The sequence below is a fragment of the Microcaecilia unicolor genome, chromosome 8 (assembly GCF_901765095.1).
Source record: "Microcaecilia unicolor chromosome 8, aMicUni1.1, whole genome shotgun sequence".
Taxonomy (NCBI): Eukaryota; Metazoa; Chordata; class Amphibia; order Gymnophiona; family Siphonopidae; genus Microcaecilia; species Microcaecilia unicolor.
Genome location: NC_044038.1, coordinates 63,224,756 through 63,245,876, shown reverse-complemented (window position 1 = coordinate 63,245,876; position 21,121 = coordinate 63,224,756). Strand labels below are relative to the sequence as shown.

Here is a 21,121-nt window from a genome sequence, read left to right as displayed (position 1 = left end):
GAATAAATGGGTTTTTAGTGCTTTCCTGAATGGTAATTGAAAACAAACCTAAACTTTCAAATTAGAAGACAAGTACTTTCCAGCGTTTTCAGGCACAAAATTTTTTTTGTCATTCGGATCCCCCAAAGATGGCTGTGGGATCAGCTCCTTAAACTTCTAACCTAGTGAACATCACATCTGGTTTCACAGTCTGTAAACATCTACAGAAAAAACTTTGGTTTGAGGGATCTGAGTGACAAATTTACAATGGAGAAATGAATTTCAACTGATTGATAATATTAGAGACCCAGGATGCATCCCTGACCCCAAAGCATAAGAAAATCTTCTGGTCCATATGGGAACCATAAATTCAGTCTTTGTTGCCCAGGACCCATAGCTTAGCCCTTCATGAGTTGCAGCTCTGAGTCTGGAAGTAACCACCTACGCCTCCAACTTTGTCAGAGGTTATATTGTTGACAAGATGCATTTTAAACTTTTTTTTTTTATTTCAAATAAAGACAAATCAAGCAAAACTTGTACAGAAAAACTAATTCAAAATGCACAATGCTAACATACGAAACCTTTGGGTTTAAAAAGCAAAACCATGTGCATGTAAGGACTGGATAAATGAATTAAAGCAAATCCACTTAATATGTAATACTTGGTAGCAATAATGAAACAGTGATTGAATATTCACATAGTAAGCAGCCTGAGCCAACAGATTTATTTTCCACTGAAAATAATTAACTTTGTATGAACTTGGCTGCTAATAGTGTGCTGAACTGGACAATGCTGGCACATTTAAACTGACTCTGGACCAGGGGCGTATCTGCGTGGGGCCACAGGGGCCTGGGCCCCCGCAGATTTCGCCCTGGCCCCCCTCCCCGCCGTCAACCCTCCCCCGCTGCTTACTTTTGCTGGCGGGGGGCCCCAACCCCCGCCAGCCGAGGTCCGACCCGCAATCTCCATATTTCGTCTTCCTCCGTGGCCATGTGCCTCAAGGAAGTAACGCTGCAGTGCTGATTCGTTGAATCCAGTTCAGCGTCTGACGTGCTGCGACGTCAGATGCCGAACTGGATTCAACAAATCAGCACTGCAGCGTTACTTCCTTGAAGCACATGGCCACGGAGGAAGACGAAATATGGAGATTGCGGGTCGGACCTCGGCTGGCGGGGGTTGGGGCCCCCCGCCAGCAAAAGTAAGCAGCGGGGGAGGGTTGACGGCGGGGAGGGGGTGGAGAGAGGCGGCGGCGGCGGCGGGGGGGGGGAGGGAGGCAAAAATGTGCCCCCCCTCTCTGGCTCTGGCCCCCCCTACCGCCGGATTCCAGATACGCCCCTGCTCTGGACAGTTCTGCAAGAAGGAAACCGTTCCCTCGTTAATCAATACCTTCTCTGTGAAACAGTAATAATAATAATAAAAAGCACATGCCCACATACCATCTTTTTTTCTTTTGATGTAGGCACAGGAAAAAAAAGATTTTAAATGCTCTCAGGTTTCAATCTAAGTAATTCATGTTTAATGTGGGATAAAATACCATAAATAAGCAAATAGAAACTCTGAATGTTGAGCATTTAATTCTCATAACATGATGTCTGTTTAGTGGCCCTTTACCAGGAGAAAAAAAAATCTCTGCACGAATATAATACTACGAGGGTGTCCCTTTAACCAGCCCCTCCAAATGACACTGATATTACCTTTGATTTTTTTTTTTACTGTATCCTCCCCTCCTTGTCCCTTTAACCACCACCTCCAAACGACACAGATATTACCTTGATTTTTTTACAGTATCCTCCTCAAACCTACCTACCTATTCCACACCCCCTCATCACTCCCCCAAGCCACAGGGTGCCCTCCCGGCACATACCTGAAGCCACTCTGGTGGTCTAGTGGAGTCTTCAAGGCAGGAAAGATCCCCAGTCTTTCCTGCCTGCTGCCAGCACTGATCCTCTTGCTGCCGCATCTTCTTTAAAATGGCTGGCGAGACTTCCAACGACGGCCTCACAAGACTTCAGCGGAAGTCTTGTGAGGCCGCCGCTGGAAGTCTCAGCATCCATTTTTAAAGAATGATGCGGCAACAAGGTGTCAGTGCTGGTAGCGGGCAGGAAAGACTGGGGATCTTTCCTGCCCCGAAGACTCCACTACACCAACAGGGCGGCCTCGGGTATGTGCCAGGAGGGCATCCTGCGGCTCGGGGGTTGGGAAGCAAGGAGTCAGATCGCGGTGGGGAGCGGGAGGGAGTGCCACAGGGTCCCGTGCGACCACTCCTCTCGCCCCTCCCTAAGACCAACCCTGGTCATATAGTTCACCATATAGCCAAAGTTACCCATTTTCAAATTAGGTGCGACTTGGAGTGGGATGGGGAGAAAATTCTTATATGGACAGTAATGGTATTCAGCTGCTATCTGTTTGTTATTCATCTAGGTGCTGATGTACAAATAGCAGGTATATCTTTGCTCAAATAAGGTATCTGTATAAAGTTATATGTGAGTATTTAGTAACAGCACTTAGATGGATACTACTGCAGAATATTTGCATAATTTTATGTGGATATCTTTTCTTTATAAAGTTATGCAGTTGATTTTTTAAAATATTTACCTCAGTGGCATAGGGGCCTGGGCCCCACACTTTGGGTTCAAGCCCCTTTAAAGCTGCAGCATCTGTTCAATGCCTGGCGGGGCTGACAAAGCCCTGTCAGCCGAAGAGATCTACTGCCCAAGCTGCCCCCTCTCCCTCATGCAGCCTCAGGGACAAGGAAGTTGGTGGTGTGCTTCCAGCCATTGATGCCAGCACTCTCCAATCATGTTCAGATTGTGCAAGAAATGAGCTTGCATGAGGAGGGCCACCTTCAGCAGCTGGAGGGCAGCTTGGGCAGCAGATCTCTTTGGCTGGTGGGGCTTCAGCATCCCTGCCAGTAAAAATAAGATTTTTAAGGTTGGGGGAGGAGAGAGGAAATGTGTGCCCCACCCAATCCACCCTGAAATCCACAAAATGGACTGCTGGCTATGCTCCTGATTTACCTCACTATCAGGCTTATTTTCGAAAGAGGACGCCTATCTTCCGACACAAATCAGAACATGGGCGTCCTTCTCACAGGTTTGCCCAAATCAGAATAATCAAAAGCCGATTTTGGGCTTCCCCAACTGCTTTCCATCACGGGTATGACCAAAGTTCCCGGGGGCATGTCAGAGGCATAGTGAAGGCGGGAGTTGGGCGTGCCTAACACATGGGCATCCTCTCCCATAATGGAAAAAAAAGGGCATCCCTGACGATTATTTGGACGATGTTACCTGGTCCAGTTTTTCTTACAACCAAGCCACAAAAAGGTGCCCGAACTGACCAGATGACCACCGAAGGGAATCGAGGATGACCTCCCCTTACTCCCCCAGTGGTAACTAACCCCCTCCCCACCCTCAAAAAAGAACTTTAAAAATATTTTGTGCCAGCATCAATGCCATCCTCAAATGTCATACTCAGGTACATCGCAGCAGTATGCACGTCCCTGGAGCAGTTTTAGTGGGTGCAGTGCACTTCATGCAGGCGGACCCAGGCCCACCCCCCCCTACCTATTACACTTGTGGTGGTAAATGTGAGCCCTACAAAACCCACCACAAACCCACTGTACCCACATCTAGGTGCCCCCCTAGGGCTATGGTAGTGGTGTACAGTTGTGGGTAGTGGGTTTTGGTTTTTTTTGGGGGGGGCTCAGCACACAAGGTAAGGGAGCTATGTACCTGGGAGCTTTTTCTGAAGTCCTCTGCTGTGCCCCCTAGGGTGCCTGATTGGTGTCCTGGCATGTGAGGGGGACCAGTGCACTATGAATGCTGGCTCCTCCCATGACCAAAGGGCTTGCATTTGGTCATTACTGAGATGGGCGTCCTTAGTTTCCATTATCGCCAAAAATCAGAAACGACCAAGTCTAAGGACGACCATCTCTAGGGACGATCTAAATGTCAAGATTTGGGCGTCCCCTACCGTATTATTGAAACAAAAGATGGACGCCCATCTTGTTTCGATAATACGGGTTTCCCTACTCCTTTACCGGGACATCCTGCGAGGACGTCCTCAGGAAAACTTGGGTGCCCCTTTCGATTATGCCCATCCACGGGTGTTACATACAATTAACACGTGCTTTACCTCAGTTGGGATTTACAGATGTCAACAGTTTCAAACTTTGGTCTTCTTTGACTATGGTTTAGGATCCAGTCTCCCCTTGATTAGACTTTTTGCGTCAGGGCACTCTGTGCTTCAGATGGACAGCTGTGGCTCAGACTCACCTATATGAACAATTCACTGCTGGATTTCACTGTTGGGGTTTTAGAGTTGGCTCATTGTTAAAAAAAAAAATAACTGATTTTAACCAGTCCAAGAATCAGGGCATACACACAGGCATTACCCTGAAGTCTCATGTTTACACAATAACTTTAGCCACCAAAGGAGCATTTTAAAACAGATAAAAATCACTCTAAAAATTAGACATTCTGGCTATATTCATTTGCACTATGGTCTCAGATTGTATGTTATAACTTTCAACAGTGATGCTCATTCAACATGTAAATTTGTTTCTTGATAATAAGACTCATTTGGTCTCACAACCTTATCTCTACTAGTGTTGCTCACTCAACCCCGTAGCCTTATTTTCATTGTGTACTATTTGGGAACCCATGATCTAACTAAGATCTGCAGCTGATATGGCTCACTCAGCCATCAACATTTTATTTGCAGAACATGTGTGTTTGAAACTGATCAGTATTGTGTAAAATGTGACCACTTTGCCAGTTGGAAAAACTGGCAGCCCCAAGTTCCAGTAACTTCTTTCCTATTCCAAGGTTCCTATCCATTGGACACAGTGTACAGACTTTATTATGAGATGTCATTTTCTCCAGCATTTGAGATCTCAAAACAGGTAGTGCATCCTGATAACTCAAGTGAGCCAGTGATGTGAGAACAGTGCTGACAGGGCCTGGTCAAATATGGTAGTTAAAGAGTTGAGATCCATTAAGGATTATCTCAGTTTTAAAAAGTGTTTGAAGACACAGCTATTTGAGCAGTACTAAGTTGGGGATCATTTCTAAAAGCAGTTTAACAGGTAGTTGATGTCCTTTAGTTCTAGGGTGGTTTGTGCTTCTGCTAATGCTATTCTTGTTTTATGGTTTTGATTTCATATGTTTGTTTATTTTAACAGTTTATTAATGATAGTGTATATTTTAAAGATTATGCACACCTAGAACCTTTAGAAATTCTAAGTGATTTATAAATTAAGAATAGAAATACGCTCTTAATCAGGGTGACAAGGAACTTAGGAGAATGAAGAAGGGCTTGAAAGGTGCAGAGGTTTCTTGGCTCTGAGAGAACCACATTTTACCTGACATGTACTGTGTTTAATGGTACTTGCAGCACTTGCACAATCAAGTTAATAGTTGGCTAGAGAACCTCCAAAAAGGAAGCAGAACAAACATTTATTAAGCCAGTGCAGATGCCATATCTGAAACATTTGGAGGGAAGCCAACTATCAAAATTTAATTTGAGGTACAACCTGGGCCATTTGGTTAAGATGGAGAGCCAGAGATGTGTCATCAATTACATACTGGTCTATATAAAAGAGAAAGTGAAAAAAAAAGTGGCCTGGGTGCAGTGAAGAACAGGGCTAATGCTTCAGCCATCTGCCCCCGGTGCTAACACATCAGCTTGCTTTGTGTGATGCAATGTGTGCTTGAAGGGCTGATAGCACCGGAATGTTCCAGCCTCAGTCTCTTGAAGTCCAGCGCTAGATTATCCAGACTGATTGTTCATAACTCAAGAGTGATGGAAGATCTTGAGAGCTTGGTAGGCCACATTTCTTCCTCTCTAACTTTTTAATTTAATTCTCTTCATCTCCACAGATGGGGAAATCACTTCCAAGCCAATGGTGCTCTTCCTGGGACCTTGGAGTGTGGGGAAATCCACCATGATAAACTATCTCCTGGGGCTGGATGAGACCTCCTACCAGCTGTACACTGGTAATGGGTAGCTTATTCTATGTGTGTTGGGGATGCATGAAACCCCTGTCAGCTCTACACTAGTAATGGACACCAGCTAATTCTATGCACATTGCACATGGATGAAAAAACCCCCTATCAGATCCACACTGGTAGTGGTCACCAACAGGCTTATTTTCGAAAGAGAAGGATGCCCATCTTTCAACACAAATTGCAAGATAGGCGTCCTTCTCACAGGCTCGCCCAAATCAGTATAATGGAAAGCCGATTTTGGGCGTCCCCAACTGCTTTCCGTCGCGGGGACGACCAAAGTTCCAGAGGGCATGTCGGAGGCATAGCAAAGGCGGGACTTGGGTGTGCCTAACACATGGGCATCCTCGACCCATAATGGAAAAATAAGGGCGTCCCTGATGAACACTTGGACGACTTTACCTGGTCCTTTTTTTCTTACGACCAAGCCACAAAAAGGTGCTCGAACTGACCAGATAACCACCAGAGGGAATCGGGGATGACCTCCCCTTACTCCCCCAGTGGTCACTAACCCCCTCCCACCCTCAAAAAAATTTTTTTTTAATAATTTTTTGACAACCTCTATGCCAGCCTCAAATATCATACCCAGCTCCATGACAGCAGTATGCAGGTCCCTGGAGCAGTTTTAGTGGGTGCAGTGCATCAGGGGTCTCCAACGTTCTGAGGCTGCCTGGAACCGTGGTTCCAGGCAGCCTCAGAACGTTGGAGACCCCTGATGCAGGCGTTTGTACGCCGAAACATGGCCCGTGTTGGGTCTTCATCATAAATAAAGGACTACATTTTTCTCAATCCTGAAGGCCCAGTGTTTGCTTTGTTCGTTTGTTTCATATCTTATATAGCACATTTTTATAGTAGGCATACACATAAGCAGTCTGGGTGGAGCATGGGTTGGACTCACCTTTACACATATAACTTATAGCATGCTATACATTATGGGGTCCTTTTACTAAGTTGCAGCAAAAGGGGGCCTGTGTTGGCATCAGCACGTGTTTTTGATGTGCGCTAATGCCCCCTTTTACCGCAGCAGGTAAAAGACTGTTTTTCTTTTTTTAAAGAAATAGCCGTGCGGCAAGTGAAGAACTTGCTGTGTGGCCATTTCAGGGGGGGGGGAGCACTTACTGCCACCCATTGAGGTGTCAGTAAGGGCTCCCGAGCTAACCCAGCAGTAACTGGGCACTGCCCAATTACTGCCGGGTAAACATAAGCGCTACAAAAATAAAAATATTTTTATTGTCTTGTGTGTGAGACCCTCTTACTGTATATTACGTAATATGCCTTATGGGGGTAATTTTATAAAGGCTTTTTTGCATGTAAATAGCTGTACACACATGTAAAAGGCTTCTTATAAAATTATTTCCTGAGTACAAGTATACACACTGACAGAAAAAAATACATACTTTTATGCTACCTACAAGTAGGACGAGGTCCCAAGTTTTTGACAACTTAGACTGGATGTATATAGGGAATTCCAGTGGAATTCCTTTTTATCATCAATCCTGGATCATGTAGCTCCGCTCTTACCATCTAGTTTCAGTAAGAAAAAAGAACCATGGCTTCAGGACTCTCTGAAATTGATTTGACGCCAATTGTGCCATTATGAGTGACCTGACCAGGATGGAAGCTTACCGCTTGAAGTTAAGAGATCTATCCTAACACTATGACAAAGATCAATGCTGCTGAGAGCTGCTGTTTTTCAGATCTGTTCTATATGGCTTTAAGCACTCAGAAATTGCATGCTACTTGTTGACCCACCCTGCAGACTTCAGCCATCTTCTGCTTTTACAGCCATAAGTACATAAGTATTGCCACACTGGGACAGGCCAATCCAGGTCACAAATACCTGGCAAGATCCCAAAAAAGGCTCAATACATTTTATGCTGCTTATCCCAGAAATAAGCAGTGGATTTTCTCCAAGTCAATTTAATAATGGTCTATGGACTTTTCCTTTAAGAAGCCGTCCAGACCATTTTTAAACTCCTCTAAGCTAACCGCCTTTACCACATTTTTTGGCAACGAATTCCAGAGTTTAATTACATGTTGAGTGAAGAAACATTTTCTCCGATTCGTATTAAATTTATACTTTGTAGCTTCATCGCATGCCTCCTAGTCCCAGTATTTTTGGAAAGAGTAAATGATTCACGTCTACCCGTTTCACTCTACTCATTATTTTATAGACCTCTATCATATCTCCCCTCAGCCGTCTCTTCTCCAAGCTAAAGAGTCCTAGACACTTCAGCCTTTCCTCATAGGGAAGTTGTCCCATCCCCTTTATCATTTTCGTCCCCCTTCTCTGTACCTTTTCTAATTCCAATGATTTAACCACTCATTACTCCACTAGAATTCATACTCTGCGTCAGACTTTAGAGGAACTTCCTCAACAATGTCTGCCATCCTTCTGTTCTTCTTTAATATGCAGGCCGTCATTGTCATCTCCATTGTCTTCATCAACTCTACCTGTAGTAGAGTACCATGTTCAGCCTTCCACCCCTGTGGTGGAATTTAAGGCTTCATCACTGTCAGAAGTAGATCATGCTTTGCAGCAGTGAGATCTAAAACAGCCCCACATGATCCTTTCCCTACAACAGTGGCGTAGCCAGAAGGCAATTTTTGGGTGGGCCAACAGGTTGGATGGGTGGGCACTACAACTTTTTTGAAAGAGAAAAAACAGCAACCTGATGCACCCATGCTCTGTCCCTACCGTGCTCCCTATAACTTCAATGAGGGTAGCAGCGCAAATCCAACATATTATATTCACAACATTAAAAATAAAATAATTTTTTGTACCTTTTTGTTGTCTGGTCATTTTATTTTTCAAATCATATTGGTCCCAGTGTCTGATTTCTGCTTCCCTCTGTCTTCTCTTAACTCACTTGCTATGGTCTCCTGTCCTTTTGACATTTCTTCTTTATCCATGTCCATCATCCATCGCCCATCTCTGTTTTCCTATATTTCCTTGTCCAGTATCTCCCCTGTGTTCATATCCCCTCATCCATCATCATTCCTCTGTGCATCTATGCACCCTATGCCCAGCATATCCCTTCTGTGTTCCTATTCTCCCCCTTGTCTGGTATCTCTCCCCCCTCTCCAGTGTCCATCATTGTATTCTATTCCATATCCCCCTTTCCTCCCCCCTTGTCAGGCATTGCCCCTCTGTGCCCATATGCCATTGCCATCCCCAAACAGTATCTCACATTTGTGTGCCTTTCCCCATACTCCCACCTAATGCCCATCATCTCCCTTCTGTATCTGTACACCTCCCTATGTCCCCTTTCTCCCTCCTCCACACCAATGTGTCCCTCTCCTCTCTGATCCCACCCCAACCAGCTTCTCTTCCTCTCTCTTTCCTTCCCCTTATGCATCTGGCTCTTTCTCCCACTGTGGGTTCAGCATTTGACTCCCTCTTCCTTTATCCCCTTGTCCAGCATCTCCCTCTCTTCCGTCTAACCCCTCCCATAGGTCTAGCACCTTTCTCTCTTTGCTCTAGCCCTCCTTGCAGGGCCACATCTCTCTCCTTTCCCTTCTGCCATCCCCTGCATATCCAGCACCTCTCTTCCAGCCCCCCCTACATGTCCAGCACTTCTCTCCCTTTCATCCAGCTCCCCCCCTACATGTTCAGCACCTCTCTCTCTTTCATTCAGCCCCCTACATGTCCAGCACCTCTCCCCTTCATTTCAACTCTCTGCATATCCAGCACATCTCCCCTTCCCTCCAACCCCCCCCTGAAAATCCAGCACCTCTCCCCTTCCCTCCAACCTTCCTCCTGCAAGTCCAGTACCTCTCTCCCTTCCATTCTCTCCAACCCCCTGCCCCTCACAAGTCTAGCACCTCTCACTTCCCTTCAGCCCACTCCCCTTGCAGGGCCAGCAGCCCACTCCCCTTGCAGGGCCAGCACCCTTCCATTCAGCCCACTCCCCTTGCAGGGCCAGCACCCCATTGTCTTCCTCACCCTCCCCAACACACTTCCAGAACCTCTCCCTTCCCTTCAGCCCCATCCTCTTGCAGGGCCAGCACCCCATTGTCTTACTCCCCCCCCCCAACACACATCCAGAATCTCTCCCTTCCCTTCAGCCCCCTCCCCTTGCAGAGCCAGCAGAGACCATTGTCTTCCTCACTCTCTCCCACCCACCCCCGCCGCAGCGCTTGTATTCAACGCTATCAGTGCTGCCTTCCCCTGCACCTCACAGTGTCCCACCCCCGCGGCAGCGCTTGCAATTTGCTACCGGCGCTGCCTGATGAACTCACAGACGAGGCGCCGACGACCTGCTCTGGGACCTTTCCTCTGCCGCGTGCATAAACAGGAAGTTGAATCAGTGTGGCAGAGGGAAGGCCCCGGAGCAGGACATCACGCCGCGTCTGTTAGCTGTCAGGCAGCACCGAGCAAATTAGAAGCGATGCCGCAGGGGTGGGAGGCGGAGACTGAAGTGCAGGAGGAGGCAGCACCGATAGCATTAAATGCAGGCGCTACGGCGGGGGTGGGAGAGGGCGAGCCGGCAAGGAGACAAGGCTAGGGACGTGGATGGGCCTGAGACAAAACTGGGTGGGCCTGGGCCCATCCAGGCCCACCCGTAGCTACACCCCTGCCCTACAATCTTGGTGAAATGCAATGCAACATTTTTTGTTCCTTACATAGCACAGATGACATGCAATAGTATTACACAGAGCCTGATTCCACCATTATGGAAAATAGTGACTATACACCCAAAGCAAAAAGATATTCACCAGAATAGGGACCTGGTTACTAATTATAATTGTACTACTCAATATATGAAGGTAGTCTCCCCAAATTCAATAATATCGCATAATACAAATCATGTGAGGAGATAAAATGTTTTGCTCAATCAGCGAAAATGTTATTTACACTCTGAGAGGATTTAAGAAAAGGGCCTCAAGAAGCCCCCGGCTTTTGTGTTTATAGCTCACGGGGGCTGGGCTGCTTCATCATCGGCCCAGATCTCCAAACTGCATTGATTTTTTTCAATTTTTTATGATTTTTAGCAGGGTGTATCAGGAGTTTTTCAAACACTCTTAATCTCTAGATTACTTAGCTTTTCATTAGGTCCTTCTTCACATGGAGATTTTCTTCAACGCTATCGGAGATCAACACAGACCACAGGACCCCGAAGCAGGTGACGAAACGTTGGCACCGTCGGCCGTGGTCTTTGATAGCGTTGAAGAAAATCTCCATGTCAAGAAGGACCTAATGAAAGCTAAGTAATCTAGAGATTAAGAGTGTTTGAAAAACTCCTGATACACCCTGCTAAAAATCATAAAAAATTTGAAAAAAATCAATGCAGTTTGGAGATCTGGGCCGATGATGAAGCAGCCCAGCCCCCGTGAGCTATAAACACAAATGCCGGGGGCTTCTTGAGGCCCTTTTCTTAAATCCTCTAAGAGTGTAAATAACATTATCTCCCCACATGATTTGTATTATACTAATTATAATTGCCCAACTTCTTTTTCTCTCTCTAAGGTGACAGATCAAGTAGTAGCTACATACTTAAGTCAGTTTATTGAGATGCATGAAATATTATATTCTAATCAGAACACCGAAACTGCCATGCTAGGCATGCTTCAAAATATCTAGATGGCATTAGCCAATAACAAAACTGTTCTTTTCCTTTCACTAGATTTAACTGTTCCACTCAACATGGTGGATCACTAATTGCTTCTATCTTGGCTAGCAGCAATCTCCAGTGCAATGGTTTCATTCTTATCTTTCTGGTCAGTCTTATCGAGTTCTCTGGCAAGAGGAACTAACTGACCCTTTCAAGCTCCCTTGTGGGGTACCTGAAGGATCCCTTCTGGTGCCAGTTTTGTTTAATATCTTTGTGGCCCCACTGGCTTTTCTGCTACAGACATTGGGTTTCATACCATATATGTATGCCAATGATGTGCAAATTCTTGTCCTTCTTGTGTGCAATTCTGGTTGCTGTATCTCAAAAAAGATAGAGTGGAATTAGAAAAGGTTCAAAGAAGAGGGCTCCTCTCATATGAGGAAAGGCTAAAGAATAGGGCTGTGCATCGAGATTAATCGCATGATCCAAATGGGCACCATCTCCTCCCATCTCCCTTCCTCCTCTCCCCTCCATAGGCATCATCCCCCTCCCCGGGCACCATCTCCTCCTTTCCCTTCCGTTCCCCTCCACTCCATAGGCACCATCTCCTCTCCTCCCCTCCCCTCAATGGGCACCATCTCATCCCCTCCCTTACCCTCCCCTCTTCTCTATGGGCACCATCTCATTCCCTTCCTTACCCTCCCCTCCATGGGCATCATCTCCTCCCTTCTCTCCATTCATGATCACCATTGTTTCCCTTCTCTTTCCTCCCCTCCCATCTTTGATTCTTTCATTCCCAATTTCCAGCATCTTTCTCTGCCCCCATCTCTCTCTTTCCTCTTTCTCCTGCCCCCCCCCCCCCCCATGGTTTGCATCTTTCTCTCTGCCTTCTTTTTTCTGCTTCCTCTTTCTTCCGTGCCCCCTGCCCCTGCCATGGTCTGCATCTTTGTCTTTTCTTTTTTTGTGTCATGCTCCCTGCCCCACCCCCACCGTAGTCCATATCTTTCTCTCTGTCTTCTTTTTTCTGCTTCCTCTCTCTCCCATGCCCCCCCCCCCCCCCCATGGTCTGCATCTTTCTTTCTGTCTTTGGCACCTCTTCTTACCTCTCCCGGCACAGCACTCCAGCCCCCCCCCCCCCCCCTCCTCTGCAGCTTCTTCTCCCTGCTTCTCACTGCTGCACTGAAAACAGTGCTGCTTCTCACCCGGCCCGAAACATCTCTCTGTAACAGGAAGTTCTGAGGTGGAACTTCCTGTTACAGAGAGACACTGTGGGCAGGATGAGAAGCACTGTGGATATCCTGAAAATCTGACTGGCAAGGGGTACTCCAGGACTGGACTTGGGAAACACTGCTCTAAATCAATTTTACACACGTTAACCTATGAATTGACAGATAACATATAACCCCATGTTTTTCACTCACGTCTCCAAACTGACAGATAATGACAGTACAGTAATGCATGTGCTCAACTATCTGCTTCTGTTCTCCGGGCAGGCGCAGAACCCACCACCTCTGAGTTCACCGTGCTAATGCGTGGCCCGAAACTGAAGACCATAGAGGGCATCGTGATGGCAGCGGACAGTGCCCGCTCTTTCTCCCCCCTCGAGAAGTTTGGGCAGAACTTCCTGGAAAAGCTAATTGGGATTGAGATTCCCCACAAGCTACTAGAGAGAGTGTCCTTCGTAGACACCCCTGGCATTATTGAGAACCGCAAGCAGCAGGAGCGAGGTAAGACCCTCTTTTAACTGTCATCATTTCCTGCACAAGAGGCACTGAGCTTGTTTAATGTGAAACAGCCTGGTTAGAAACAAAACTTAATTGATAAAATACCATCCAGCAATTGGCACTGGCATCCTTACATGCTAATGCTGCTGTCATCAGAGGACACCCACTCCACAAAGAATATCTGTGAGCTGCCTGGTCTGATTTTCACTCTACAGGTTGACCAATACTCTGAGCAGGCATATGGGAACACAAAAGAGAGAGAGATCAGAGGGATGCCAGATAATAGCAAAATAACAGACGGATAATAGCCAATATACAGAGAGCAAATAGATCAATAGATCAGTGGCATTCAAACTTGTCCTTTGCTCCTCCTCCCCCAGTCAGTCAGGTTTTCAGAATAACATTAATAATTAGTGCTCGGGACACACACACCCAGTCAAGATGCTCACAATGAATATATACATGAGATAGATTTATATTCAATGGAAGTAATGCATGCAAATTTATCTCATACATATTCATTGTGGTTATCATGAAAACCTGACTGGCTGGGTGTGTCTCGAGATTTGAGTTGAGAACCCCTGTTCTAATGCATATGCATTAGATAGATTTTCATGGACTGCCTCCAATATATGCAGGTATATCTCAAGCATATCTGTTGGGCATATCCTGAAAACCCGACTGCCTAGGGGTCCAAGGACCAGGCTAAGCACCAGCACAATAAAGAGTAGAGGGGTATTTGAGGAAGAAGAGGGGGTCTTGGAGCAACTACAAACAAGTAACCTGGATCATAGGCAGTGGAACGGGGTAGGCCACAGAGGCCATGGTCTACCAATATTTTGCCCCATCCAGCATTAGCAAACAGGGAGATGGGGAGAAGGGTAGGGCCCTCCCAAATAAAAAAAATTGTCTGCTGCTCTTGACCTGGATTTCTAAGCAAAGGCTGATATTTGTTATCCCTTCTTAGATCTCTCAGTTTAATAAATCCAAAGGAAATGAGACAAGAGAAACACTGTAGCAATTCCAATCCATGTGCTAAAAACAGTAAAACATGTCAGTGCAAGTACTAGCATCTGGACATGGGCATAGTTTGACTGTTTCTTTTGGGGGGGCAAAGGAAGGGGCGGAGTATATTAGCATATTCATTTGCACGCTCGTCTCTGTCCGCTTCCCTGCCCTCTCTGCATCCCGCCTTCCTCTGATGTCATTTCCTTTCAGGCGGGCGGGACACTGAGAGGGCAGGGAAGCGGACAGACAAGCATGCCCAGCTTGCTGCTTTTACTACTGGCGCCCCGCCCGCCAGTTCGCCAAAGCGACTTCGGTTAAGTTGTTGTAGTTTGGGGGGCAATGCCCCCCCTCGCCCCCCCCAGTCTACGCCCATGCATCTGGAATGTCACTTCAGTGGTTGAATCACTGTGATATAACACTCTTGAAGCAGATAGTGCCAGAGTGTGCATTTTCTCTTGCCTTGTTCCTATAGCGCAATACATTCTTTCTGCAAATGAACATACAAATACTTGTTCAAAAAACTAAATAATTGCATCTGAAAATTCTGATTATTATCCTGTGTTCATCTCTTCCTCTTACACTCTGACAATGAGTTAGAAAGGGAATGTAAACAAAAAGGTAGTTCCCTAAGTAAGAAAACAGAAGGTCTTATATGATATAGAAATCATCTGGTCAAAGAAAGGATCTCCAGACTTGGAGCTATCCATATAGGCCAATGCATGTCATAAAATCCATACTTCTGTAACTAGATTTTTATTGTAATATTGTTCTCAGAAGTATTTTGCAGAAATATTCAGTTCATGTTACCCTATTACAGCTGATACATAACTCTGAAGGATGTCTGGATGGGAACGTGAAAACGCAGGTTTACACAAATGTTGCTAGTTGATGTTTTTGATGTGAATGTAGATTTCTGTGATAAAGTATTACATTTTCCCTCCTCTTCCTTAAGGTTACCCATTCAATGATGTTTGCCAATGGTTCATTGATAGAGCTGATCTCATCTTTATCGTCTTTGATCCCACCAAGCTTGATGTTGGCCTGGAGCTAGAAATGCTTTTCCGGCAGTTGAAAGGGCGGGAATCCCAGATCAGGATCATACTGAACAAAGCAGATAGTCTAGCAACTCAAGAGCTGATGAGAGTATATGGTGCACTCTTCTGGAGTCTGGCTCCCCTGATCAATGTCACAGAACCTCCAAGAGTCTATGTCAGCTCGTTCTGGCCAACCGAATACCACCCTGAGACCCACAAGGAACTATTCCTTAAAGAAGAGATCTCCCTGCTGGAAGATCTTAACCAAGTGATTGAAAACAGGTTAGAGAACAAAATTGCCTTTATCCGCCAGCATGCCATCCGAGTCCGCATTCATGCCCTCTTGGTTGATCGTTATTTGCAGACCTATAAGGATAAGATGACCTTTTTCAGCGATGGAGAGCTGATTTTCAAAGATATTGTAGATGATCCAGACAAGTTTCTTATTTTCAAAACCATACTAGCTAAAACAAATGTAAGCAAATTTGACCTTCCTAACCGTGAGGCTTACAAGGACTTCTTTGGCATCAACCCTATCTCCAGTTTCAAGTTGCTGTCTCAGCAGTGCTCCTACATGGGTGGATGCCTTCTGGATAAGATTGAAAGGGCTATTGCACATGAGCTTCCAGATCTCTTGGGAAGTATCGGCTTAGGGAAGAAGCCAAGCGTCCTCAACTGTGACAAAACAGGGTGTGGTGAAACCCCCAAAAACCGCTACAAGAAACCTTAACATATTATGTAATGTAACAGTTCATGTGTTCCATTGGTGAATGAGCTTATGTCTTATCTGTCCAAAAAGATATGGTTTATTAACCCTTTGAGTGCCAAACTGGCAAGAGCTATTATGAGGACTTTGAGTCTGTGACAAAGGAGGGAAGTTGGGTGGAGATAGGATAAAGGAAGAAACTGTGAATCACTGACATGTTAATTTTATGTTATTTTATTTCCAAAGGCACAAGGTAAGTCAAGGTGATGTACTAGAGCTGCTGTTCAAAGATACAGGACTTCAGAAGAGAATGTTCAGTCTTTTTATACACTAAGGGAAGGAATTTTGGATTTAACTCATACTTTCTTCAGGAGTAAGCTCAAGGCGAGTTACATTCAGGAAAACTAGATATTTTCCTGTCCCTGGAGGGCTCATAATGTAAATTCTGTACCTAAGGCAATGTAAGTTTAAGTGACCTGCCTAAGATTACGAGGAGCAGCAGTAGGATTTGAGCTGGGCTTCCTTGGTTTGTACAATAGTCTGAGGTTACTCCTTCACTAAAGAGATGGGAAGTGAACATTAGAGATAAGGAGTCTTCCGTCCCACCTGCACCACTGGGATAATACAGGAAAATTAGTAATAAATGCAGGCAAAGAGCCAGTAGAAAGTTACATTACAGGCTGTCTATTTATTTATTTAAACATTTCTATTCCGCCTACAACTAGGCGGATTACAAATCAACATACACAATAAATCAAACACAGTCTTGTTTTTAACACATATTGTTATCCATCACTGTTGTGGACTAGGTTTCATTACAAGGCTTTGGAACACTAGAAGAAAATACAAGTCTTTGACATGTCTCCATAGACATGTCCTTTATAGATACTCCAAACTATGGTGGGTCAGAGAATGTGAGAGACTGGGAGAAAAGGGCAGGATGTGAATGAGCTAGAAGGCCCATCTAGTCTGCCCAGTTTCCTTCCTGATACAATAGCATAAACCACATTTGATCTCTACCTACAGCTTAACTTTCTTGCATAGCAATAAATGTACATCAATATGGCAGCCACACCACTTCCTTGCAACTAAGGATCATCTGTGCTTGTTCCAGACTGTCTTGAATTTTTTTTTAAATTGTTTTGTCTCCACCACTTCCCTTGAGAGGGAGACAATTAGTGTATGCACTGACTGAACTTCTTGTTACTTCATTGGCAATGAAGAGAAGGACTGGCAGGGCTCAGAGGGTTAATTGATTTGCAGTTTGACTTTGTGTCAGTGTTGCATGTTTATTAGAAGTCAGGATGACTGAGTTTTTGTGGAGTTTCATGCAAGACAGTAATACTTCCAGTTTTGCTGAGGAGTTTATAATTTGTCAATTTCCTTTTCTTTTACCGGTCTTTTTATTTCTGGGCCAGGAGATGGAACATGTAGATACCATTTCTATTACCTGTCTGTGTCATCCATTTTTTCATTTTTCTAGCCTCTGGGGATTATATTTACAAAGAAATTCATTTTGTGCCTGTGGCAAAAAGTCTCCATATGTCAGGTGTAAATTCATGGTCTCCTTTCTAGAAATGACATCTGCAATGACATCTGACTATACAAGTGAACCAATTCTGCTCTGTACAGGGTGAGTCTGGCAGGCTCTTTGCAGTGGGAAGATAAAACTTCACATGATGGATCTACAGTTTAGATTTAGCTCATGACAAGTTACATTCAGGTATAGCAGGTATTTCCTTGTCCTCAGGGTGGGGGGGGGGGGGGCTTATGATCTAATTATGTAGCTGAGGTAATGATAAAAATCAGAAACAACATCAGTAGGATTTGAACGGTGGCTTCTATAGTTCACAGCCTGTTATTCCTCTACTCTGCATAATGAATCTGAACCAAGTTGGCTTATATCAGGAGGCTCTGAATTGTCTTCATGCTTGAAAAGATTCATGTCCACAGGAGCAGGAATGCACAGACAGCTCTGCTGTAGTTAGCCAACCAAAATCCAAAAGAAAACAGCAACTAAGTTTTCTAAGCAAAGAAAAAAACTGAGCTCTCAGCAGTATAAACAAGCCACTCAGACCATGTTACTGAGAACTTCCTGACTGAGTGATTGTTAGGGCTCTGATCACTATTAATTTTTGTGGAAGGGAGATTTAATGCAAAGCAATATGAAAGCAGAAATAGGATAAAATGACATTGGATTGCTGGAAAGGTCTTTTCAACGTATCTTTCAGAGTTATTGGAGAGAAGGAAAAGCTGGAGGTGAGAAACCAGGTCTTCCACTGATGATATAAAGGGCAGATGCCAGAGTATTGGTTATTAGTAGGAATGTGTAGAAGACAGACAGAATGTGACTGAGTAAATGGGAACAAGGGCACATTTGGATTCCATGTGTAAGATGGGAAGAGCAGGGGACAGTCAGGGTAAGTAGAATTGTATGGGTCTGTAGAACTGGCATCTAGGCAGGAGTCAATAGGAAGATATGATGAAAATCTGACTCACACACAAGGAAGAACCCAACAAACCTTCTTCCTCTTCTACTTTCCTTTCCTCCTTATTTCTCTCTTCTGCTCTATCCTGTCACCTTCCATGACCTCTGCTTGTTCTGCATATAACACTGTTCTCCCAAGAGGAAACAAGTCACTGTTGCTGGTATTTGTTTAAACAGATTGGATGTTGAAACTACTGAACTTGCTTATAATGTCTGTATCCAACATTAATTCATTGCTCTTATGCAGCAGATTAATAACTGTGTTAAGATTTATTACTTTTATTTTACTTTCTCATTTGCATATTTGTCAGTATTTTCTTAGATTCCTTTTTTTCCTTGCCCTTCTTTCTGTTGTCTCTCTTGTCAGAGCTTGCTCTCTGTACTGAAGGCTTCCCTTCTGCTTTCAATTTTTTGAAAATTATTTTTCAGCGCAATTTCAATCAAAATAACAAACTGCACATTTCTTTAAAGAATCCCTCCCTCCCTGCACCCTCCCACCCTATTTTCTCCCACCCTCCCATTCCCACCCCTCCAGCATTCTGGAAGAGTTTGAGAGAAAGGAGCTCCATGGTGGCAAACTATTAAACGTGCTTTCTGTATGAATAAGTAATACTCTTCACTCTCGAGTTCTAGATCATCATCCAAATCCAATAGGCAAAGTTTATCTGTCCGTGGAAAAGAACACCCCAATAAGATTTCTAAGTGATTCCAAAATTGAGCAATCACAATGAAAATATGTTCTCACAGTCTCTCTACACTTGATAGAGCTTTCTAGGCACTGATCCCAAATTTTGTGACCCATCCTGGTTGCATGTATAGTCTGTGAAGTACTTTTTAGTGAGTTTCCCTCAGAATAACACTGTCAGACAAATCTGCTTTGAATTTTGATGTTAGCATCATAATTTTGCACTGTATCATGTGATCAGTAAAAAATCAGGGCACCTCAACCAATATCTGTGGCCTTAAGGCAGAGCTGAGAATCCACTACATGCAGGAGGAGCACCCTTCCTGCACTTGTAGGCACATAGCAGTATAGAAGATGATAGCCAATAAAGAACAATTGACCCATCCAATCCGTCCAGTCATTCCTCTGCATGCTGCTAAGATTATAATCCCAGTTGCCAGCCATTAAGTGGGACTGCTTGTAGGATTTTAAAAGGGGTAGCCATGTTAGTCTGGTATAACAAAATTGACAGAGACTGTTGGCACCATATAGAGTAATCAAATGATTGAGACATGAGCTTTTGAGGAAGAGTCCACTTCTTCAGATGCTGTAGGATATTGCTCCTTACCATGTCAACCCTGGTTGGTTTCCTTTTAGGTTCTCTACCAGCCTGGATAGCTAGTGAGTTAGTTATCTATAGAATTATATACTACCTACTCATAAAAGTTATAGGTGGTTTACAAGAAATACAAATCAATAAATACAATAAATTATAAATCAATACAGATTAAAAATATAATACCTACAAATTAACAGATAGCATATAATACCATCCCCACTAAAATGCAATACCACCTATCTAAAATAACTATCAAACATGAAAAACATGTTTCTGTACTTAATCCAAGACCCAGCAGCTGTTCCCATGTCTTACCACCAAGCTTGGTAATCATCTCAACGATTATCAAAACTAGTGAGGTTGTCTCCCAGATATCTGGCTGGGTAGGTCTCAAAACCTAGCTACCTAGCCCATCCAACGTGCCAGCATGGACCCAGTTTATTTCAAATGAGTTTTGGCCTGTTAGCCCAACTCCATTGCCTACAGTGTCATTAGGTCATGTTCTCTGTACCTGTTCCTTGTTTTTTTTTTAATTTTTAATTTATTAGCTTTCCCTTTGCATCTGTTCTTGAGGGAGTGAAAAGTGCATTCTTTGCAATACTGTAGTCTTCCAACTCTGTCCCTACCACTGTCTTTTATATCTGTCTCAAGCCTGCTTGAATTCTGTCACAGAACTAGTTAGCATCACCACAGCATCACTAACCCTGTCAGTAAAGAAGTATTTCCCTGCATTTCCTCTGAATCTTCCTCCCTCCAACTTTATTCCTTGTCTTTAAAATTGCTTTTCTATGGAAAATGTTAGTTCCTCAAACTTGGTGAAGACAGCCAAATCATTTTTATTGTAATTCTAAAACTTTAAAGAAAGTTTACGGCAAGCGTAAATGAGTCAAGTATAAGAAAGGAGGATGGAAAACATACTATATAGTTGAAAAGTTTAAATAAAAAAAGCTGAACAGAGACTAAGTATTTATTTTGTTGTTTTGTAGTCTTTCTCACTATAAGTAATCATTCACCTCAACTGGAGCCCTGTTTCCAATTAACCATCTGAACTGTGTTCCTTGGTCCTTACGTTTTCATTCTTCACCACTGCCCAGGGGGGTTGAAGATGGTTAATGGGGATCTTTTCATATCACTAGAACTTCAAGTCAAACCAAACTTTAGTCTGTAAAATATATGACATTCAGAGGTCCTTAGAAGATGTTTTAATGACCAATAAATGGTGTCTTGCTCAGGTAAGGTTGGGATGCTCTATTGCTCTTAAAAGCTTTGGTGGAGCTCAAGAATATCTGCAGTAACTGGTCCATGGTAGAAGAGACCAGGTAGGTACTGTACTTGCTGA

At 44.2% G+C, this 21,121-nt stretch overlaps 1 protein-coding gene across 2 annotated transcripts in view; it reads left to right on the top strand.

Annotated features, from left to right (window-relative positions):
• The window catches only part of SRL (sarcalumenin), a 130,177-nt gene extending 109,429 nt beyond the window's left edge, over window positions 1–20,748 (top strand). For both annotated transcript variants that reach the window (XM_030211180.1, XM_030211179.1), the window contains 3 exons: window positions 5,859–5,975; window positions 13,033–13,266; window positions 15,224–20,748. In XM_030211180.1, the coding sequence (XP_030067040.1) occupies window positions 5,859–5,975; window positions 13,033–13,266; window positions 15,224–16,035 (1,163 nt within the window). In that variant the 3' untranslated portion in view covers window positions 16,036–20,748. The remainder of the gene's footprint in view (window positions 1–5,858; window positions 5,976–13,032; window positions 13,267–15,223) is intronic.
• Window positions 20,749–21,121: the final 373 nt, after the last annotated feature.